The following is a 23,355-nucleotide window of genomic DNA, read 5'->3' on the forward strand; positions in this document are numbered from 1 at the left end:
AGGTTTAGATAATTAATAACTTTTAATTGGTGCCATATCTGGGTGGTTCAGTGGCAAAGAATCTGCCTGCCAATGCAGGAGACACAGGAGACTCAGACTCAATCCTTGGGTGGGGAAGATCCCCCAGAGAAGGAAGTGGAAACCCGCTCCAGTATTCTTGCCTGGAAAATTCCACTGACAGAGGAGCCTGGTGGGCTACAGCCCATGGGTTGCAGAGTCGGACACAAAAGCATGCACGCACACACACGCATATTCTGAGTTTCCCCTAATTCTTCAACTAAAATCAATGTTCAAGGAAATTCCTTTTATACTCTGTGACTCTTCTTACCTCCCTGAACCCTGGCTGCAAATTCCAGGGGCAGTTGAGCCCAGGGTTATATAGGAGTTCAATTTGAGAAGCATGGAAAAGATTCATGGTTCCATCTTTCCTTCTAAAATTCGTTAAACCCTGGCCTCGGATTGGAAGGGAGTGTGAGACCTATGTCATTCAGTCGGCACTCCTCAGGATCTTAGAGCATTGTGGTGACCAGTAAAGGCCAAACAGAAGCTGACTGCTTGAACCTCGGCCTGCCACAGCTTCCAATGGGCCCCTCGATCTGCAGGCGTTTACAATCAGCTTTAGACAAATTGATTTTTTTCTTTCTGCCTGGTGGGGCAGCCCACCAGGCTCCCCCGTCCCTGGGATTCTCCAGGCAAGAACACTGGAGTGGGTTGCCATTGCCTTCTCCAATGCATGAAAGTGAAAAGTGAAAGGGAAGTCATGCAGTCATGTCCGACTCTTAGCGACCCCACGGACTGCGGCCCGCCAGGCTCCTCCATCCAAGGAATTCTCCAAGCAAGAGTACTGGAGTGGGGTGCCACTGCCTTCTCCGGATTTATATGTTAACATTATAATATATATGAATATATTTATGTGGGTATTTTAGCTTCTTAAATGAAAACTTGATATTGCGACCCCATAGACTGTAACACTCCAGGCTTCTCTGTCCATGGAATTCTCCAGGCAAGAATACTGGAGTGGGTAAGTATTCCTTTCTCCAGAGGATCTTCCCAACCCAGGGGTCAAACCCAGGTCTCCTGCATTGTAGGTAGATTCTTTACCATCTGAGCCTATATATTTTTCTAGCTTAAATGTATGTGTGTAGTGTATATATATGAATATTAATTCATGTATCAACATGGTATTAGATATGAATATATTTATCTGGGCATTTTAGCTTCTTTAACAAAAATTTGATGTTTTGTGATGCTTTTTCCTCATCTTGGATTGTTCACCATAGATCCAAAGTATTTCCCTTTAGAAAATATATTAGTGCCTTGTGCTCAGGTCTGTTTAGAATCCTTGAAAGACGACGTATGTGTTGGATTTCAAATTGGGATCCTCGCTGCTGCTCATTTCCCCCTTTCGCTCACAGCTTGTTCATTAGCAAAAGAGATGGGAAGGTCAGTTTATTGTTCTAGACATTTACCGTTCCCTATTCAGTCTGCTCTTTTCCCCCACAACCAGTGGCTTTTGGAAGAACTTGGTCCAAAGAAAATATTGCCCTGTTCCATTGCAGTGTAAACAGAGCTGTGGGAAGATGTGCTTATGGAATTCTACCTGGTGTGTTTTCCAGAAAACGGTGCGCCTAGTGGTGAATTACCTGCGCACGCAGAAGGCGGTGGTGCGTGTGAGCCCCGAGGTGCCCCTGCAGAGCATCCTCCCGGTCATCTGCGCCAAGTGTGAGGTCAGCCCAGAGCACGTGGTGCTCCTCAGGGACAACGTGGCTGGTGAGGAGCTGGAGCTTTCCAAGTCCCTGAACGAGCTGGGGATAAAGGAGTTGTATGCCTGGGACAACAAGAGAGGTGAGGCCACCTTGGGTCTTTGATGCGGTGCCACTGACTCTGCCTGTGTGCCCTCATGCAGAGCGATGGGGACACATGTTTGCAGGCATCTCCAATTGTGTCCAGACCAGAGCGGGAGTGGGTGGGAAGTAAAATACACAGACTGTAATTACACCTCTTTCCCCCAGTCGCTTCAGTCGTGTCCGACTCTCTCTGACCCTATGGACTATGGCTCAGCAGGCTCCTCTGTCCATGGGATTCTCCAGGCAAGAATAGTAGAGTGGGTTGCCATTTCCTTCTCCATTTCCCCCAGTAGTGAGCATACCCATTACCCCTTGTCTCCTGTGAGCGTCCATGAAATATGTAGAAAGGGGAAAAATGAGAATACTAGGGCTTTTGCTCTGAAAGAACTTCTCAGAAACCACACGTGAACCACCTTCTCCTGGATTTCCTTTTCAGTTGCCATTAAATACTCCCAGGTCTCAAACATTGCTCGTGATCGAGACCAGTCGCAAAATTCCTTCTCACTCGTTTGCTCCGTCACTTCAGGCATGTCCAACTCTTCGCAACCCCATGGACTGTAGCCCTTCAGGCTCCTCTGTCCATGGAGTTCTCCAGGCAAAACTACTGGAGTGGGTAGCCATTCCCTTCTCTAGTGGATCCTCCCAACCCAGGGATTGCAGGCAGGTTCTTTACCATCTAAGCCAGCAGGAAAGCCCATCTTGGGAGATGTAGAACCTAATACCTGGGAAAAGCATATAACACCAATCTCTGCATTAAGGAGTGGGCCCAGCAAGACTGTGGTCTTCTGGGAATGTGTGTGAGGCAGCAAGAGGGGAGACTCCCTCAAGTCCCAAGCTCCCTCTTCCTGTACCCACGCAGGACAGGACACACTGCTGTGCCAGGAGAATGGCTACCCCGGCCCCAAGTCCCCCTCTTCTCTGCCTTGGGCACCCTCCCAGGGACCCTCGCCCTATGACCCTGGTAGCCTCCCCAGAAAATAAAGGACCGTCACCTGGCTTAGGGGGTGTGTGCTGCCCCTGGGGCCAACATCCCTTCCGTCTGGACCATAGTGTGCCCTGTGGGCCATGAAATATTTGATTGGCATCCCTACCATATGCTTCCCTCCCAGAAGAGAACATTCCTCTCCATGAGGAGCCCTTTCCTTTGCCCCTCTGGGGTTTTACCACCTCCCAGCCAGCAGCTGCTTGGGGAAGGGTGAAGGCCACGGGCAGGAGATGTGTCCCAGGCAAGGCCTGCTCTGCCCTGGAAATCCTGGTGGTGGCAACTAGAGAAAACAGAGGCTTTGCTGCCACCTGCTTCCAGGATGGTGTTTAACAGCCAGGCGGTAGCAGGATTCTCGGGGATCAAGTTCAGTGATGTAGGCCTGCTTTGCACTTGGCCTTTTCCTTTGGGGCGCAGATAGCTGCAGGCCTTGTCAAGTGCTACTGTGGGTTGAGAAGCCTGCCTTCACTCTCTGTTGCCTGCCTTTTCCAGTTCTTCTGACCAAAACGAAATCGGAGCCTTCCCTGAGCTGTCGAGGTACCGTCAGCCCAGTGCTGCCTGCCAGACTGCGCCTTGCATGGCTCTGGGCGAGGACAGTGATGCATGGAGTGACTGGAGGGGAGGCAGGGTGGCCCTCGGGGAGCGTCTGGCCAGGCTGAACTGGGGCTGCGACTTGGTTTCTTGACTCCCTGGTTGGCTAAGAGAACAACGTCCCCTGTGTGAGGATTTGCTGTGTGGTTCTGATTGGTGTGAAAAGAAGATGTCATTGTAGAAAATGGGCCCTTTATGAACACAGAATTTGAGTGCAGAGCAGAAGCGGTCCATGTACAAGAGACACTGTACCCGTCCCACCTGTTCTTGCCTGCCTTCGGGGTCCGTCCTGCCCGCTGCAGAAACGGGCAGTGTGCACCGTGAAATCTGACCTTTTCTGTCGTAGACAAATATGGACGTGATCAGTCAGATTTTGCATTCCCTTCTTGTAAACTGTATATACTTTATTATATTTATCATAAATAGATATGTATTATACTTAATAATACATATATACATATGTATGAACATATTTACATAGACATGGATGCACACACATGTATTGAGATTTATATAAACCTTTTGGACTCTGCACACACATACTCTAAGAGGATCATTAAAATTATGAGTGTTCATATTGTATAGAAATTTCTGTCCACGTTTGTTAAAGTGTTTAACAGTAGACTTCACTTCTATACAAAAAATAATGCAGAAAGTCCCGTGGCTTTGGTCTGGAACCACAGTGCGGGTGCTGTGAGTGCCGGTGCTGTGGCCTCAGCCACCCCTCACATTCCTCTTCTGTTACCTCCTCCATCAGACGCTGCAGATTATTGCTACAAATAGAGGGTCTCTCTTTTAAGAAACGCCATAGATGTCTCTCCAAAGAAGACATTTGGATGGCCAACGGGCATGTGACAAGATGCGCCACATCAGTAATTATTAGAGAAATGCAAATCAAAACTGATCAGAATGGCCATAGGTTAAAAGTCTACAAATAATAAATAAATGAATAATAGATGCTGGAGAAGATGTGGAGAGAAAGGAGCCCCCCTTCCCTCCTGCACTGTTGGAGGGAATGTATTGGATTGGCCAAAAAGTCGTTCGGGTTTTTTTCTGTAACATCTTATGGAGAAATTGAAATGAACTTTTTGACCAACCCAGTAAATCGGTGCAACCACTATGGAGAACAGTCTGTAGGTTCCTTTAAGAACTAAAAACATTGCCATATGATCCTACAGTCCCTTTGCTGGACCTATATCTGGAAAAGAGAAAAACTCTTAATTCAAAAAGATGCCTGTGTCCCAGTGTTCACAGGAGCACTGTTTACAGTAGCCAAGACATGGCAACAACCCGAAGGTTCATTAACCTTTGAATGGATAAAGAAGGTACGGCCACAGTGGAATATTACTCAGCCATAGCAAGAGTGAAATAATGCCGTTTGCAGTAACATGGATGGACCTGGAGATGATCTTACGCAGTGAAGTGAGGGAGATAAAGAGAAATATATGATGTCGCTTATATGTGAAACCTAAAAAAAAATGATAAAAATGAACTTACTTACAAAGCATAAATAGCCTCACAAACATAGAAAATAAACTTCCAGTTACCAAAGAGGAAAGTGGGGGAGGGATAAATTAGGAGTTTAGGGTTAACATATACACACTGTTGTATATGAAATAACAACAAAGATATACTGGATAGCACAGGGAAGTATACTCGATATTTATAATAACCTGTAATGGAAAACAATCTGAAAAGAGTGTGTATATATACATGTATCTATGTATATGGGTAACTGAATCACTTTGCTTTACACTTGAAACTAACACAATATTGTAAATCAACTATAGTCCAATTAAAAAAAAAAAGCAGCACCATGAACAGATAGTTGTTTTGAACAGAAAGCTCATATATATGAAGGCTTTATCAGTTCTGAGTGATTTGATATAGGTATACCATCTAGCTGCAAGTGTGGAAAAGCTGGATCAGAGCTATTATGACTGTTCTTTTTTGACCCCGTACCCAGCGGTCCTGTGATGAGGATGGGCACTTACAAAACGTTGTTTTCACACAGTGCAGGCCTGGTTCCCCTTGCTGCCGGCTGTTCTGTTTCCACATCCGGAAGAGTGGATGTTTCAGATGAGCCAGTCCTCAGGGGTCCCTGCTGCATGCTCCATCCCTCTGCATCCCTCAGCTCACCTGTATCACCTTCTAAGTCATTCTGATGTTTCCAAACAGTATGTGCTTTGAGGATGAAGTATGTCCTCCCCCCGCTTGTATTCATATTTAAGTCTTAGTAAATGAGAATACATCAAAATAAAGTCCACACTCAAATTGTAACACATTTAGAGCGATGGATTCAGGCTCCTAAATGAGTATTTTTCTCCAGGCCTGACTGGGTACCACGTGGCGCTTTGGCTGATGGGAACACTGTCAGGAGAGCCAAGTGCTCCCGCTCTGTTCCCCATATCATCCTTCCCCCAGTGCCTGCCAGTCGCACACCTCACCAGGGGCTCCATCAGTCTAGAGGCACAGATTAGACAGTCTGCCTGGGCCTCAGCTCAGAGCTGGATCGCTGGGGGCTGCAGTCTCTTGGGCCTCAAGGGGCGACGCTGTGCTGGGGTGGCCAGAGCCTCCATCCTGATGCTGAAGACCTGCCGCTACCCGTCCAGGGAGAGAAATGAGAGGCTCGATTTTGACCCGATCTATGGTGGTGAGGTTGACATAACAGCCCGTGTGCCTGTGATGTGTTCTTGCTCCCTCAACTCTCAGGCACTGTCATTTCCTGCACTTTGCACATCCGGTCACAGAGCAGTCAGTTCTAGAAGCAACCTAGATGGGTGGGCTTGGGAGGGAGGTGGGAGGGAAGGTCACGCGGGAGGCAACATGGGTAAGCCTATGACTGGTTCATGTTGATCTTTGATAGAAACCAGTTGGTTTCTGTCAATTCTGTAGAGCAGTTTACAATTCTGTAAAGCAATTGCCTTCAATTAAAAAATAAAACACACACACACATGTTGGTGCATACTGTTGTTCGTTCACATACAGTTTCACTCTGTAGCACAGAATATTTTACTAAAGGCTCTGTGCCTAACAAAGGGTTTGATGCCATTAACCGTGAACCCCATGTACACATGCGCATTGGGGAGGTGCATACCTCACCGCTGAAGCCGCTCTCCTTGCTGGTTTGGTTGTTGTGTGTTGTGAGGCTGCTGATGGGCCGGGCTGGAGCCACCTGCATGCAGCTGAGAGGCCTGACCCTTGTGACTAAAATGGGAGCCTTTGCTACTGACGGATTGAAGGGACCCAGGGGCTTGGTTTTTGCTTCACTGTGAAGACGGTATTGTGTTAATGCATGTTGCAGGGGCACTGACTTCCGTGTCAGCCTGCTCTAGTTGGAATATGGAATTCTAGGTTAGCAGATGAGCAGTTCATTGATGTCTGCCTGGTTCGGGTTGGTATTTTGGCGGCAGAGTTTGTGAAATCCAGTCCCCATGGTGCCAGTGGACTGGCGCCCTGCCCCTCGGCACTTGGCAGCGGTGTGGAGTAATTCACTTTCCCGTTCTCCTGCTGCTGCTGCTGCTAAGTCACTTCAGTCCTGTCCGACTCTGTGCGACCCCAGAGATGGCAGCCCACCAGGCTCCCCCGTCCCTGGGATTCTCCAGCAAGAACACTGGAGTGGGTTGCCATTTCCGTCTCCAATGCATGAAAGTGAAAAGGGAAAGGGAAGTCTCTCAGTCGCGTCCGACTCTTGGCATCACCTAAATGTCTTCTCCTCTGGCCGTATCCGTGTCTTGGAAGAAAAGGACAGATGAGTGGCCTTCAAAGTGTCAACAGATCAGTGGATAATAATGGTCATAGAGGCCTCATGGCACTGAGTTTGCCAGGCTCATTCTGCAGATGAGTATACTGAGGCCAGAGCATGCCCACAGCGCAGCGCCCTTACCTGCAGATGAGTATACTGGGGCCAGAGCACGCCCACACCGCAGCGCCCTTACCTGCAGATGAGTCTACTGGGGCCAGAGCACGCCCACACCACAGCAGCCTTACCTGCAGATGAGTATACTGGGGCCAGAGCATGCCCACACCGCAGCGCCCTTACCTGAAGATGAGTATACTGGGGCCAGAGCACGCACACACCGCAGCCCCCTTACCTGCAGATGAGTATACTGGAGCCAGAGCACGCCCACACCCAAGCGCCCTTACCTGAAGATGAGTATACTGGGGCCAGAACACACCCACACTGCAGCCCCCTTACCTGCAGATGAGTATACTGGGGCCAGAGCACGCCCACACCGCAGCGCCCTTACCTGAAGATGAGTATACTGGGGCCAGAGCACGCCCACACCGCAGCCCCCTTACCTGCAGATGAGTATACTGGGGCCAGAGCACGCCCACACCGCAGCGCCCTTACCTGCAGATGAGTCTACTGGGGCCAGAGCACGCCCACACCACAGCAGCCTTACCTGCAGATGAGTATACTGGGGCCAGAGCATGCCCACACCGCAGCGCCCTTACCTGAAGATGAGTATACTGGGGCCAGAGCACGCACACACCGCAGCCCCCTTACCTGCAGATGAGTATACTGGAGCCAGAGCACGCCCACACCCAAGCGCCCTTACCTGAAGATGAGTATACTGGGGCCAGAACACACCCACACTGCAGCCCCCTTACCTGCAGATGAGTATACTGGGGCCAGAGCACGCCCACACCGCAGCGCCCTTACCTGAAGATGAGTATACTGGGGCCAGAGCACGCCCACACCGCAGCGCCCTTACCTGCAGATGAGTCTACTGGGGCCAGAGCACGCCCACACCACAGCAGCCTTACCTGCAGATGAGTATACTGGGGCCAGAGCATGCCCACACCGCAGCGCCCTTACCTGAAGATGAGTATACTGGGGCCAGAGCACGCACACACCGCAGCCCCCTTACCTGCAGATGAGTATACTGGAGCCAGAGCACGCCCACACCCAAGCGCCCTTACCTGAAGATGAGTATACTGGGGCCAGAACACACCCACACTGCAGCCCCCTTACCTGCAGATGAGTATACTGGGGCCAGAGCACGCCCACACCGCAGCGCCCTTACCTGAAGATGAGTATACTGGGGCCAGAGCACGCCCACACCGCAGCCCCCTTACCTGCAGATGAGTATACTGGGGCCAGAGCACGCCCACACCGCAGCGTCCTTACCTGCAGATGAGTATACTGAGGCCAGAGCACTCCCACACCTCAGTGTCCTTACCTGCAGATGAGTATACTGGGGCCAGAGCACGCCCACACCGCAGCCCCCTTACCTGCAGATGAGGATACTGGGGCCAGAGCACGCCCACACCGCAGCGCCCTTACCTGCTGCTCCCCTAGCTGTCAAGCGGTCCCCACAGCTCATGCACCCAAGGTGAGGGTGCTTTTTGAGTGCAGGATGCTGGGCCCTATGCCAGAGTCTCACATGTGGGCGTCTCCTATGGCCCCAGGCCCCAGGGACGCTGCTGCAGGTAGTCCCGCCCCACCCTGGAGACCGCAGCTCGTGCCTCTGTCCTCAGCTCCCTGCCTGGGCTCTGGTGTCCTCACCTAGAACCTGAGCATCCCCATTCGAGCTTGACGATCCCAACGAAGAAAACTTCAGAAAAAGGAGAAGGAGCATTCAGAGGTCAAGAATAAAAGAACAGAATAGAAGAAAAATGGGCCCCTAGACTGAAATGGAAAGGAAAACATTCTGGTTGATGTAGAGGGAGGAAAGTCCGCAGATGTAGGTCACACGGGGGCCTGATGCAGCTGTCTCAGACGTCCCTGGGGAAGCCAGCGCGGTCCCTCCAAGTTCTGGAAACCAGTGGGCCCTGCAGGCAGGGCAGCTGTGAATGCACTTGCTTAGCTCCGTCTTGGACCGCCACTCTCGTGATGCGTAATGCAGGTGTTTTGCGCAGATGTCTCAGTCATGAGACCTGTGCTGTCCAGTCTGATGGTCACAGCCAGGCGTGGTCGGCAGCACGTGACTTGTGGCCAGTCCCAGTCGAGACGCACTGTGCCAGGCACACTGCATTCTGAAGGCTTCGTACCGAAATGAATATGACAGCGCATTAATACTTTTATATGGATTATGTGATAGAATGATAATATTTTAGATCTATTGGGTAACTAAAACATATAGAAATTAATTGCATCTGCTTCTTTTTTGATGCATCTACTAGAGAATCTAAAATTACCTATATTTGCGATCATACCTCAATAAAACCATGGGTAGCAAAAAAAATAAAATTACCTATATCATCCCTTTATTTTTCTGTTGCACAGTACTGCCCTAGAACTTTTGGATTTATTTTTTTTAATACCAAAGATTGTAAAAACATTTACTAATTTCATAAACCCAGCTGGGGGTTTTGAGGTGGCTCAAAATGCTTTGAAAGAAATAGTTAATGGTTTTATTCTCTTATAAGAATGAAATAAAAGTCTAAGAGCAGAGTAAAACAAAGAAGCACTTGTTGAGATTTTTAAAGTGTTTAATCTCTTGGTTTATATGCTGAAAATAACTTAGTACTTCTATTTTTTTTCAGAAACCTTTAGAAAATCTTCACTCAGCAACGATGAGACAGACAAAGAGAAGAAAAAATTTCTGGGATTTTTCAAAGTTAATAAAAGAAGCAATAGTAAGGTAATTGATTACATACACATGTGATTCTATGTTCTGTACAGAGTTTTTTGAAATGTTTGTCCTCTGCCTGTCTTGGAATTTTCCTTAATATATGTAAGCATATTAATCCCTTCAGGGAAAAGGGAGCATATTGTGTCAGTGTGCCCTGAAATGCCTGCCCATACCCTACACTTGAGTCCTAAGTGGTCTTGGGGGATGGTGTTCTATTTACCAACAGAACATGAAGCCATGAGCCTTCTCTGCTGGTCCCTACGCAGTCCTGACAGGAGGCTGAAGCTAAGTAAACATCCTCTGGGTGGATGGATGCCTGAATGTGTGGTTTAGGTTACATTTACCCAAAGATCCCCTTATCCAGGGGATCTTCCCGACCCATGGATCGAACCCGGATCTCCCACGTTGCAGGCTAATTCTTTACCATCTGACCCGCCAGGGGAGTCGTAATGCAGAGAACAAAAAATGAAGACACTTAAAGTCGTCTTGGAAATTCTCAAGCCATATATGCCTTCTAGCTACAAAGAAAGGAAGTGCTTGGAAGCCTATTATGTTGGCTTTAAAAGCTTTATTTTGCTGTGTCAAGTATTTTCTCCTCACTAGTAGATGGCATGAGCAAGACTGTTGTATGGAACATTAGCATTTAACCCACCAGCTGGGTTTGGAAGCGTCCACCATCCACAGAGCATTAGAGGAGGTGTGAGGAGGGTGCACCCAGGTTGGTCCAGAGCCTTCTCTTCCTATCATCGGACCTCTGTGTCTGTGCACCAGCCTGCATGGGTCTTGACCTTCCAGAGCCCATGGGGCCAGTATAGCCAATACCTTGGGTACAATTGAGGATGCTGGGGCACAAAGAAATAAATAAACTTGCTCAGAGTCCCAGGGTTAGATCCTGGGTCGGCTTTGGTTCACCAGTGAGAGCTTCGTGAGCAGATTGGGTGGAAGCTTGTGGCCAGAGAGAACTCAGGAGTTTCTCCCAAATCCCAGCTCATTGCTTTTAAAAAGCACTGGAGTGTATTGTTTTACATGCGTGCATGCCTGCTAGGTCATTTCAGTCGTTTCCGACTCTTTGCAACGCTGTGGATCACAGCCCGCGAGGCTCCTCTGTCCATGGGATTCTCCAGGCAAGAGTACTGGAGTGGGTTGCCATGCCCTCCTCCGGGGGCCCTTCTGGACCCAGGGATCGAACCCAAGTCTCTTAATGTTTCCTGCATTGGCAGGCTGGGATTTTACAATGTTGTGTTAGTTTCTGCTGTGCAACAGAAGTGACTCAGCTATATTCATACATATATCCCTCCCTCCCACGCCCTCCTAAGTGGGTAACTTAGCTGAGCGCTGTAACTTAGCTTAGCTCTGTGGGTGATGACAGGGCACCAAGCTAGCTCCCTGTACTATAGAGCAGCTTCCCGCTAGCTAGCTGTCTTACACGTTGTTTAGTTGCTAAGCCATGTCTGACTCTTGCGAGCCCCTGGACTGTAGCCCACCAGGCTTCTCTATCCTTGTGATTTTCCCATCAAGAATACTGGAGTGCGGTGTCATCTCCTCAGGGGATCTTCCCTGCCCAGGGACTGAAGCCACATCTCCTGCTTGGCAAAAAGTCGGACACGACTGAATGACTTAGCGCACACACCTCTGCTTGGCGGTGGGTCTCTGCCTCTGAGCCACCGGAGAAGCCTGGCAGTGTCTGTATGGCAGCGCTGCGCTCTCCGTGTCCCAGCTCCTCCTTCCCACTCAGTGTCCACACATCCGATCTCCACGCCTGCGTCTCGGTTCCTGCCCAGCAAATAGGTTCGTCTGGACCCTTTTGCTAGATTCCATATATATGTGTTAGTGTGCAATATTTCTCTTTCTGGCCTACTTCACTCAGCTCATTGTTCTCAGTCTTCTGATGCTTTGACTGTGCTTTTGTGGCTCCCTGTCATTACTGACTATATGTGTTTACCCCACGTGGCCACGTGGCCTTTGAAAATCTCTGCTTCATGTGTGTCTCTACTTAAGATCTTTGAGCCCCCTTCCCCATCCCTGTCCCCCTCCTCTTTCCGCCTCCCCTATCCTCTCCTTTTCTGTCAGAATTACTGGAAATTACAAATTCAGTTTCCCATGTGAATTTCCCTTCGCTCTATAAAGGCTGGGTTTCTGATACCTGACATCTTTTTTAAAAAGTTTTTTAAGCATAGCTGGTTTACAATGTCGTGTTAATGTCTGCTATACAATAAAGTGATTCAGCTACGCACGTATGTATTTTTTCCTGTTCTTTTCCATCATGTTTATCACAGGATATTGAACATAGTGTGTCTGCGAATCTGTTTCTCTTTCATAGATATGTTGATTTGTATCATATTTTAGGTTCCACAAAGTGATACCGTATGGTATTTGTCTTTCTCTGCCTGGCTTACTTCACTTGGTGTGATAATCTCTGCGTCCATCCACATTGCTGCAGATTTTGTTCTTTTTGGTGGCTGAGCAATATGGCTCCTGACACTCCGAGGTCAGTTTGCTGGGACTGCAGGCAGAGCTGTCCTGCTTGGTCCTCACAATTCTCTCTAGAGTCCTTCTGTGTCATGCTACTTTTGATAGATGAAACTGCCAGCAAAGCCAATAAAAAGAAATCTAGAAATGCCTTTAAGCAGAATAAGAGCCTAAAACATCCAGACAGTCTTGCCCTGATGAATTGGCAGGATTCTCCGTGAAAGTGTCCCAGATAACAAGGAAGCCTTGTCTGTGGGTCCCAGGGGTTTTGTCTCTGCCATACCCCGTGTTTCTTCAGTCTTGGACTAGCTAGAACTGTTTTCCTTTCTCATGCACTCCATCCTTTTCATTTATTTTATTCTGTTTTGTGCTCAGCTTCTCTTCTTCAGTCGTAGCTTTCCTAAGTTATTTGTTGTTTTGGGCTTTAGCTTCTTTCTTTCTTGTTTTTCCCTGTTTCTGTTGTTTGAGCTGCTATGCTAAAAGTAGCTTCCTTTAATCTGCTATAAACCTGGTGAGAGAGGTAGTATCAACCCCATGTTACAGGTGAAGGAACCTGAGCTGCACACTTTCAGTGAATCCTGGTGTTAAAAGTTGCCCAAGGTCAGACGCGCCTCTTTCCAGAGCCTAGCTCTCATTGCCCACACATTACACATGTCTGACAAGCCTGAATCCCAATTTTTCTATATTAAGAACAAGAGGGTTTCGAGTAAGTCATTTTTAAATGGTTTCTAAAATACTGTGATGCCAGACAGTCTACTAATGTCTGAGAACAGAATAGTAAGAATGGTGGCATTTAAAGCTAAAGTGAGTCTTCCCTTATCTGCCGAAAGGAAAACAGTATACATCTGTGTGTATAAAATCTCTTATAGAGAATATATTTAAAAGGGTATCATTTTGGCTAAATTCAATGAGGGAAGATATCTTTCCTTGCTTTAAAACTTTGGTATTTTACTGTTTTTGACGTGATCAATTTTTGTATCATTTTGCATTATTTATTCTCCTAACCCAGTGGTTCTGAAAGGTACCTTAGAATCACCTTCAGTTCAGTTCAGAATCACCTTAAGATCTAGTGTAACAACTGGATTCTTGGGTCACGGCCCCGGAGATCCTCATTTGGGAGGGTAGATGGGGCCCGGAAGCTGTATTTTCCAGTGCTCCCTGGTGATTCTCTGGCTGGAGGTCACCGACCATCCAGATCAAGGGAAGCTTTCTTTTACACAATGAAGTTACATGTAATTATTGTTCACCTTTTACAGGTAGAGAGTGAGATATTCAGTGAGTTTCCGTGTATACCCAATGAGCAATGCAGTGGTAATCTGAATTTAAAACATAGAAATTCTCAAAACCTACTTAATTGCCTCGAATATTCGTTGAAAGGACTGATGCTGAAGCTCCAATCCTTTGGCCACCTGATGCAAAGAGCCAACTCGCTGGAAAAGACCCTGATGCTGGGAAAGATGAAAGGCAAAAGAAGGGGTTGCCAGAGGATGAGGTGGTTGGATGGCGTCACGGACTCTCAGCGGACATGAGTTTGAGCGAACTCTGAGAGATAGTGAAGGACAGGGAAGCCTGGCATGCTGCAGTCCATGGGGTCTCAAAGAGTCGGACATGACTTAGCAACTGAACAGCATCATCGTCTCAGACCCATTGCTGTTTTCATGTTGCATAATTTTCTAAGCAAAAGAGCTATTTTGGGGGAAAGGACAAAAATAAAATCTATACTCAAGAGTCATGAATTTCAAAACTGATGTTTCCAGATCTATGAGCAGTGATCAGGGGCTATTTTAGAACTTTCAGGTTCTTAGCTGAGGGTCATGGCCTTGGATTAGAGTTGTTTATGCAGATATTGCTGCCTTGTGGAATGGCCAGGCTGGCGTGTTTTGCTTGAACAGCTGCTAAGGGTGGCTGTGGCGTGTGCTCCTGCTCGCACCTGGAGCTGACCTGGGGCCTGCTTATGTCCCAGGCCGAACAGCTCGGACAGCCTGGGGTGGGCAGCTGGGAGGACACCTCCGCGTCCACACTGGGCAGGGCTTCAGATGTGAGCACTCACACCCAGGGGGCTTCTGGCAGCTTCGCACTGCCTTCCGGGAGGCAAAATTAGAAGGTGGCCTAGTTGTTTTTTGTTTCTTGGATTTTTTTTTTAATCTAGAAAGATGCATAAAGCTTCATGCAGCTTCTTTTGCAGTTGCCCACTGGTACGTTCGGAAAATGAGGAATGTATTAGTCTCCACGTGTGTTAGTTTCCATTTCTCCCGCCCCAGACAGCGTGGTGGGATGGATCCGCTGTGGAAGTAACTGAGTCACACCATCTGGAAGCACTTCCTCCCATTCTTAGGAGCAGCTGATGGTTTTGGAGCCACAGAGCCCTATTTCCTAAATTCTGCAAGTATACACTGAAGGAATTTTTAAAAAACCATTGGTGACCTAACATTTCAAAACTGGCATGTAGAAAGCTTCTTCATAATTTTAAATGCTTCAAAGAGAAAAAAATTCATAGCATCCGGTAAATATTGACATTTTAAATGTGTCTAATAAAGTTTGATACAATCACATAGACAAATTCTTCTATAACAAGAAAATATTTTGCATTATTATTCCTTTTCTTGATTTAATACTTCCATGCCAGTCCCCATGTAAAATTATATTCTATTCAATATATATTTTATTCTTGAAAGTATTTTCTAAAGACTTGAAGTGAAATGTGATATAAAATGTCTGTTTAAATTAGATTTTTAAATTTTATGTGATCATAAAACTGTGAGTAGGAGAATATTCTATACTGAGTTCTTATTACATTTGCAAATACATAAAAACAATGTAAATATAATTGCTGATCGGTAATTGTTAAGCATGAAAAGTAAATTTTTCTTCAAAAGATATCTTTTAATAAGATGAAAGGTAATTTTTAAGTTTATTTTTTATATCCATTAATGAGCATAACTTATAGATAAAACCAGAATAGCTTCAGATTAATCCTGTGACTCTTTCCATTTTTATTGATTCAAATCCTGAGGAAATATTTTACTAAGTATAATAGCAATAAATATTAGTATTTATTTATAATACTATATAATATATGATAAAATATAATATATGAAATAAATAATAAATAAAATACTAAATACTTAGTAGAGGATGGAAAACTTTACTGTTATAGCAGTGTCCTTCAATCCTTTGAAGTCCTTCTGGTTAATCCCATAGTGAGTGCATGCGTTCTCAGTCACTTCAGTTTTGTCCAGTTCTTTGCAACCCTGTAATCTAACTAGTGTCTCATATGTCTCCTGCATTAGCAGGCAGGTTCTTTACCACTAGCGACACCTGGGAAGCCCAATCCCTTAGTGATCTATCATAAACTATTATTTCAATTGATCTTTTGTCTGTGCCTGACTAGGTTCTCTTTTAAATTAATCAGTAGCCAAGATTTAGAAGCCATTTGATCTTTCAGGGGATTTGTTACTCAATAATACTAGAGTTATTGCCTCATGGGAGATATAAGAAAAAAAATACTTTATCAAGATTTCTCAAATAATAATTACACTCATTTCTCAGAGGCACTTTCTTTTTTTTTCAAATACAATGTTTGAAGGTATCTCTCCTAAAGGAACATATATATAGAAATTAAATAGCATATATGAAAGTTTTAAATTATAAAGTATTATATACATGTAAGGAGAAGGCAGTGGCACCCCACTCCAGTACTCTTGCCTGGAAAATCCCATGCACGGAGGAGTCTGGTGGGCTGCAGTCCATGGGGTCACTAGGAGTCGGGCCCAACTGAGCGACTTCACTTTCACTTTTCACTTTCATGCACTGGAGAAGGAAATGGCAAGCCACTCCAGTGTTCTTGCCTGGAGAATCCCAGGGACAGAGGAGCCTGGTGGGCTGCCGTCTATGGGGTCGCACAGAGTCGGACACGACTGAAGCAGCAGCAGCAGCAGCAGCAGCAGCTACTGATTTTACTAACATGTTGATCTGGGCTAAGGAATAGCAAAGGAGACTTTTTAAAAATTGAGATATAATTGACCTATAACATTATATTAGTTTTAGGTACACAGCATAATGATTTGATACATGTATAATATATTGGGTTGGCCAAAAAATTCATTCAGGCTTTTTCATAAGATTAGTTAATATTCATCTACCAAAAAGAAAAGAATTGTGGCTGTGGTCATAGATGTCACAAGCACTTTCTAAATCTATATCATCAGTAAGTTTTGAGGAAATTGACATTGTCAGTTTTTACTCACTTTTGCCAAAACAGCATTTTTTTAGTCATTTAAAAAAATCTCAACCCAAACTTTGTCTATTTTTGTCAGCATCTTAGCAATATAGATTTAGCCTATTTAATTTATTGAGACCATCTGCCACATTAACTAATTAGTGAAATGGGCCCTTATTGTCCAACTGAAAATCCAAGTCACATTTACTTTGGATTAAAAAAAGTCATATTTTTAATTTAAGTAAATGTGTTAATCCTCATGGCAGTTATATAAAGGCACCTGCATGTTCTCAATTTCCCACACATCTCTTTAAAACATAGGAGTTTGATATCCAGGGCTTGAAGCTGTTTCCCCTTTAAACCCTATATTTTAAGGCTGTGAAAATCAGCTCTCAACTTGCCTGAGAACCAAATCTTACTGATTTCCAATAAGAAGAAGGATTTAACTCATGGTGGGAACACAGCCTGGGCTCGAACCCAGAGTGACCACCGCTCATCCATAAAAATGCCTGTGACCATTATTCTCATCTGACTCCAAATCAGCCTGAATGCAGTTACGTAATGACCTTTAAGAAGAGCTCTTCTTCAACTGTCTAATCTTAAGCAAGGCTTTCCCTGCCGCAACCACACCACCAATGCTGCTTCTTTGCCGTAAAACCGACTTAAATCCCCTGCTGCTCTTTAGTTGCTAAGCCATGTCCAGCTTTTTGCAGCCCCATAGTCTGTTGCACACCAGGCTCCTCTGTCCATGGGATTTCCCAGGCAGAAATACTGGAGTGGGTTGCCATTTCCTTCATCTTCCAGGCCCAGAGATCAAACCCACATCTGCATTGCAGGAGGTTCTTTACTACTAAGCCACATGGGAAGCCTTTAAATTCACTGAGAATGGTTTAAAACATCCAGGGCCTCATTAGACTGTAAGACTTACCATTCATCAGTCTCAGTTTTGGCCACAGATGGTTGGAAAATGTCATCTAATGTTTCATGCACTCTTCAAACTACTTTGTGTTTCTGCAGGAGATCTATTGAACTACCCTGAAGGGCTGGGCCACTCGCACCTCTGTGGCCGTTATTACATGCCAAGTATTATTACTGTTTCTACAGCAATGGATGGTATCGATAGCAGACATTTGTAGCAGACGTGGTTAATTTGTATGCAGTTTTTTATTTTGACTAATGCAGCACAAGAACACACGTGTGACGTAGGTAGGTGGATAGATCGATGTGTTAGTTGCTCAGTTGTGTCCGACTCTTTGTGACCCCCCCCCCATAGACTATAGCCCACCAGTTTCCCCTGTCCATGGAATTCTCCAGGCAAGGATGCTGATGTGGGTAGCCATTTCCTTATCCAGGGGATCTCCCAGACCCAGGTATCAAACCCGGGTCTCCTGCATTGCAGTGGATTCTTTACCATCTAAGCCACTAGGGAAGGCCCGATAGATAGATACAGTGATAGACAGATCAATAGATAGGTAAACAGACCTGGGCAAAAAGTTCATTGGAAATATCCAAAGCATTTATGAGGAAAACCATAAAACTCTACACACACAGACAAGAGTGTGTGCATGCTAAGTCGCTTCGGTCATGTCCGACTCTTTGCAGCCCCGCGGACTCTAGCCCACCAGGCTCCTCTGTCCATGGGATTCTCCAGGCAAGAATACTGGACTGAGTTGCCTTGCCCTCCTCCAGGGGATCAGCCCAAGGACTGAACCCACATCTCCTGCGCTGACAGCAGGTTCTTTACCACTGGCACCACCCAGGAAGCCCACACACACTAAAGTAGAGTTGTGCAAATAGAAAGATGAGCCACATTCTTAGCTGGGAAGACTCACCATTATTGTGCTGCACGTTGAGGTGGTTACACAGAGTAGTTTAAGGGAAGCGGGAAGAGTGTTTTATACACATATGGATGGTCTCTAGGATTTTTTTTTTTCATTTTTAAAATTACAGGTGACATTTTACTAGAAATCAAACTCAACAACTGAATTTCTGTAATGTGGCAGATTAATTATTGGCCTGGAAATAAGAGTTTACTGGGTTTGAAGCCTTAGGGCAAGACAGCACTTACTAAAATGATGCTGGTCAAAGAGGACGGTACTCACAGCTGCCACCACCTGCCTGCCTGTGCCAGGCCTGCACTTACTTCCACGATCTCCTTCCATCCCCCCCACATCACTATAAAATAAGAGCGGCCTTCCTTATCCAGAGGCAAAAGTTGCCGGCTTCCCGGAGCCTAGTGGCTGATCAAATCTGTTAATGTCTGTTTATGTTTATCAGTATGTTTTGTGTGCATATTTGTACTTGTATGTCTGTGATAACTTGTCTGTGTTTGAGATTATGTTCTCCTAATCAGGCATGTTGGTGATGTGAGATTTCTTAAGGGCATAGCTCCCATTTTTATAAATTTCCCCCAACCTCTTGACTCCTAGCTGAGCACAGGCAGAACCCTCAGGGTAGGGAGCTGACCTTTCATTCCTCTTGACTCATCTGTATGATGGGCATAACACCATCCAGCCTGCAGCATCCTTGTAAGGGTTAGCAAGTATAGAGCTTGACTAACACCTTTAAGGAAGCATTTTGAAATGGTGAGTAAACTGGATGGGAGCTTTATTAGAAAACTTCCAGATGTTATTGTTTATTTTTCCTTGAGAAAATGCAACTGGTTTCTTATATCTGTAACCCGAAAAGCTAGAAGAGATTAGATCTGCATTTTAAAAATTATCCTAATGTATGTGAATGGCCAAAGTAATCAGGTCCTTCCTGGAAAGGTTAATTTCATGTAAACTAATATTTACTGTATTCTAAGATCTATTTTCTTAATCAAGGATCCTTGCATCAGAGTGGGTATAACCAGCTCACAAATAATTCCAAGCAGTTTTCCTGGATTTGACCTTTTCAGGGAAGCTGGCCCTTCTCTGTGCCTCTGTGGAGCCCCACAGATCTAGACCCCAAGACACATGGTGGGGACGTGGCCGGTGTCCACTGCATGTGACTAGTAGCGAGGTAGGAATGGCCCCAGGGTCTCTGTCTGCATCCTCTGCTCTTTTCCTAAGGCACATGTCGCAGGATGAACTCTGCATGTTGGTGGAACAAGGCACCCGACCTTACTTGTAGTTCATTGCACAGAAACGCCACACGTGCAGAAACACTGCAGCGTCTGATGAGGTGGCGAAGAATGCTCTGGTGCAGGAGGAGAGGGACCCGAGTTCCCATCCTGGTTTTGCTTTGAACTCCACGACTCTGGGCAGATTGCAAAATGAACTGTAGTGATGGCCATATGAGCCCCTCAGTTCAGTTCAGTCGCTCAGTCTCGTCTGACTCTTTGCAACCCCGTGTGCCTTCATTTAAATGCTGTAAATTTGACGAGTCTAAATGATACAAATGAACTTACTTACAAAACAGACAGAGACTCACAGACTTATAAAATGAACTTATGGTCGCTGGGGGGAAGGGATAGTTAGGGAGTTTGGGAAGGACAGGTACACACTGCTATATTTAAAATGGGTGACCAACAAGGACCTACTGTATAGAACAAGAAACTCTGCTCCGTGTTATGTGGCAGCCTGCATCAGAGAGGAGTTTGGGGGAGAGTGAATACATATACGTGTGGGGAGTCCCTTTACTGTTCACCTGAAACTATCATGACAGGTGTACCCCAATATAAAATAAAAAGTTCAAAAGAAAAAAAATGTGTCAGCTTGAGCCATACCAGATACCGTTAAGTTATAAACTCTTTTGGGGAATGATTTTAAAAAGCATTGCTTCAATTAAAAAAAAAAAAAATTCCTCTGGGGCCGTTTCCCCTGTTCAGGCGGTTACAGAAATCCTCCACCATCCTCAGGGTCCCTGAGAGGCCCTCACTGAGTTCCGAAGTGCTTCTCCGTCCAAAGCCTGAATGAGCTCTCGAAGTCCAGGTTGAAATGTCACTGTTGGCCTGAATGGAGGTGGCTGCCATATTACTGTCCTGCCCCTTAGGAGCCCAGAAGTTGAGAAGGTGCCCTTCAGTAATGTGAAACTTTCAGAAAAACTTATTAAAAACTAAGCTGTAAAGCAAATTCCGTAATGTAGTGCAGAGAATCCCGTACTTTTCCAATATCCTGGATCTCTCCCCAGCTTGCCCAGGCCTGTTAAAAATCCCATCCCAAGTTGTGTTAAGGTCTGGCTCCCCGAAGTGTGTGTTGAGCCAGATCTGCCACAGGAGGGCAGTATTTGTACAGGTACAGTGAGTCCTGCTGAAACTCCCAGCTAAAAGTTGCTGTTTTACTGAGCATTCACAAAGAGGAGGAAAATACTTCCTGAGCGACAAGCCACATTTGGGATGCAGAACTAATTTTTGTTGTAAATTCATTTTGAAGAGAGATTTAACAGTCTAGCGTGTTCTGTGTTCAGAATTATAAACTAAGCAGCGTATGGAAAAGTTTTCAAAGTGGAGGAGGAAGTCACGTTCCGCCCAACTTGGTGCATGTCGCTTCATGCACTCTCTCGGCCAGCTCTGATAGACAGAGTTGTGCTTTTTTCATTTTTCCTGCTCGAGCATCATGTCATTTACAGTTTCCTCTGGTACAACAGTGGTCCCTTAATTTTTTTAAGGTGGTGTGATCGTCCAGGAGGAGGGAAATTCATGGCTTTCGCTCCTGAATTCTGACTTTATCACACACAGCTTCGTGACCTTCAGGCTCACCTCCCCTGTGTGCACAGCGGGTTTGTCGCCCTCAACCCCAGGGCTCCTAAGATGGTTAGGCGCACACCAGGCACAGGGAGGCATCCATAGCTGATACTCGCTGGGCTGGGTGACTCTGCTCCGCTCCTTGTTCCTCTTTGCCTTGTGAACTATAAGAAATGAGAGGGTCCTCTGTAGCTCAAAAGCCCATTTTCATTTGGAGGATTTTCATTATAAAAGGGACTTGCAAAGGTATTAGGGAATCAGACAGTGAGACAATGGCTTTCAAGACAACATATGTTACTGCGTGGTTTCTCCAAAGGGTAGTGCCGTCAGCAACAAAGCACAGTCATTGTAACCACTCGGGCTTTCATTTCTAATCCAGTGTCTCGGACAGGAAGCTTCTCTCAAACAGTGGGAAGGACACAGACCCAAAAATGTAATTTAGAAAAATGGTCCAAAGCTGCTTTGCATACCTATTGGCCCATTCAAAGTAGTTTTTAAAGTTTTTATCTTGCATGCTCTCCAGTGCAAATCTGGAAACTGTCAGAGGAAGGTTTTGTTTTTAAAGCCTCAAGGAATTTTTTTTCAAAGTACTGGATTCTTAGAATGGGAAAAATATACTCTAACTAGAGCCTGAAAAAACGTTGATTGAAGGGCCTCAGGCCAATACTTAGTTCTCATAGTGGGAAGAAGAAACATGGATTTCTACCCTTTTGGCTGAGGATTTAATGTCTGTAGGAATGAGAAGTGAAAAAAGTTCCTTTCAAAATACTGATTTTCCTCGTTTGCCTTAAAATATGGGTATCTGCTTTTTTTCCCTAATTTCTGCGTTTCTTTTGTGAGCCTCTGCTGATCCTGGGTGGATAGGCACAAACTGCAGAACCACAGCTGTCTTCACAAGGGTTGGTTGAATGGGAGGGATTCGAGTTACTTCTGAGACCAGACAGCAGAGAGAAGCAGGCCCCGGTCCCTCCCAGCCCTCCGCTGCCTTGGGAAAGGCAGCTGCGTTATCACAGTGGCTGACCCCCAAAGCTTGGGGCCCCTTTACTTCCTCTGTTCTCCATGCTCCGCCTGCAGTCCGGCTCAGATCTCCACGTGCTGCCTTCAGAGGACGTCCCGAGCTCCACCACCTCACTCCTCCCAAGGACCCCACTTCCAGGTTCCTTTCTGAGAGCCTCACTATTTCAGATGTAGATGAAACTCCTTATAGAACAGACCCCCCTTCCTCCCTAGAGGGTAACAGTCCTTTTGAAGCTTTTATATTTTAATAAAATACAGTCAATTATTATATGTTCATAAACAGTGCACAATATGTGTGCATTAGCAATGTATGTAATGATTTACTTTCCAGAGTCTGAATCCTTTTAAAATTTTACTGAAATACGGTTAATTTACAATGTTACGTTAATTTCCGCTGTACAGCAGTGATTCAGTTATGTGTTAGTCGCTCAGTTGTGTCTGACTCTATGCGACCCCATGGATTATAGCCCACCAAGTTTCTCTGTCCTTGGGATTCTCCAGGCAAAAATACAGGAGTGGGTGGCCATGCCCTCCTCCAGGGAATCTTCCTGACCCAGGAATCAAACCCGGATCTCCTGCATTGCGAGCGGACTCTTTACTATCTGAGCCACAGGGGAAGTCTGTGTGATTCAGTTACAGCTACATACGAAGTGTACACTTCCATTATGGTTTATCCCAGGATATTGACCATACCTCCCTGTGCTACACAGTAGGAGCTTGGTGCTCATCCGTACTATAGGTAACAGCTTGCATCTGCTCATCCCAATCTCCCGATTCGTTCCTCCACCACCCTTTTTCCCTGGGCAACCACAAGTCTGTCTTCTGTGTCTGCGTCTGTTTTGTAGAGAAGTTCGTTTGTGTTACCTTTTCAGGTCCACATGTAACTGATACATTTGTCTTTCTCTGTGTCACTTCAGTCAGTAGGAGTCTCTGGTTGCATCCGTGTTGCTGCAGATGGCATGATTTCCTTCTCTTTCATGACT

At 45.9% G+C, this 23,355-nt stretch overlaps 1 protein-coding gene across 3 annotated transcripts in view; it reads left to right on the top strand.

The window, feature by feature from the left end:
* Positions 1-23,355, top strand: part of COBL (cordon-bleu WH2 repeat protein) — a 304,019-nt gene that overhangs the window by 119,975 nt on the left and 160,689 nt on the right. For 2 of the 3 annotated variants that reach the window (XM_069587302.1, XM_069587304.1), the window contains exons 4-5: positions 1,617-1,845; positions 9,913-10,010. In XM_069587302.1, the coding sequence (XP_069443403.1) occupies positions 1,617-1,845; positions 9,913-10,010 (327 nt within the window). Of the gene's footprint in view, positions 1-1,616; positions 1,846-3,321; positions 3,367-9,912; positions 10,011-23,355 lie in introns of all 3 variants that reach the window. The other variant, XM_069587303.1, reaches the window with a different exon arrangement.

This window comes from Ovis canadensis, chromosome 4 (assembly GCF_042477335.2).
Source record: "Ovis canadensis isolate MfBH-ARS-UI-01 breed Bighorn chromosome 4, ARS-UI_OviCan_v2, whole genome shotgun sequence".
NCBI classification, from domain to species: domain Eukaryota; kingdom Metazoa; phylum Chordata; class Mammalia; order Artiodactyla; family Bovidae; genus Ovis; species Ovis canadensis.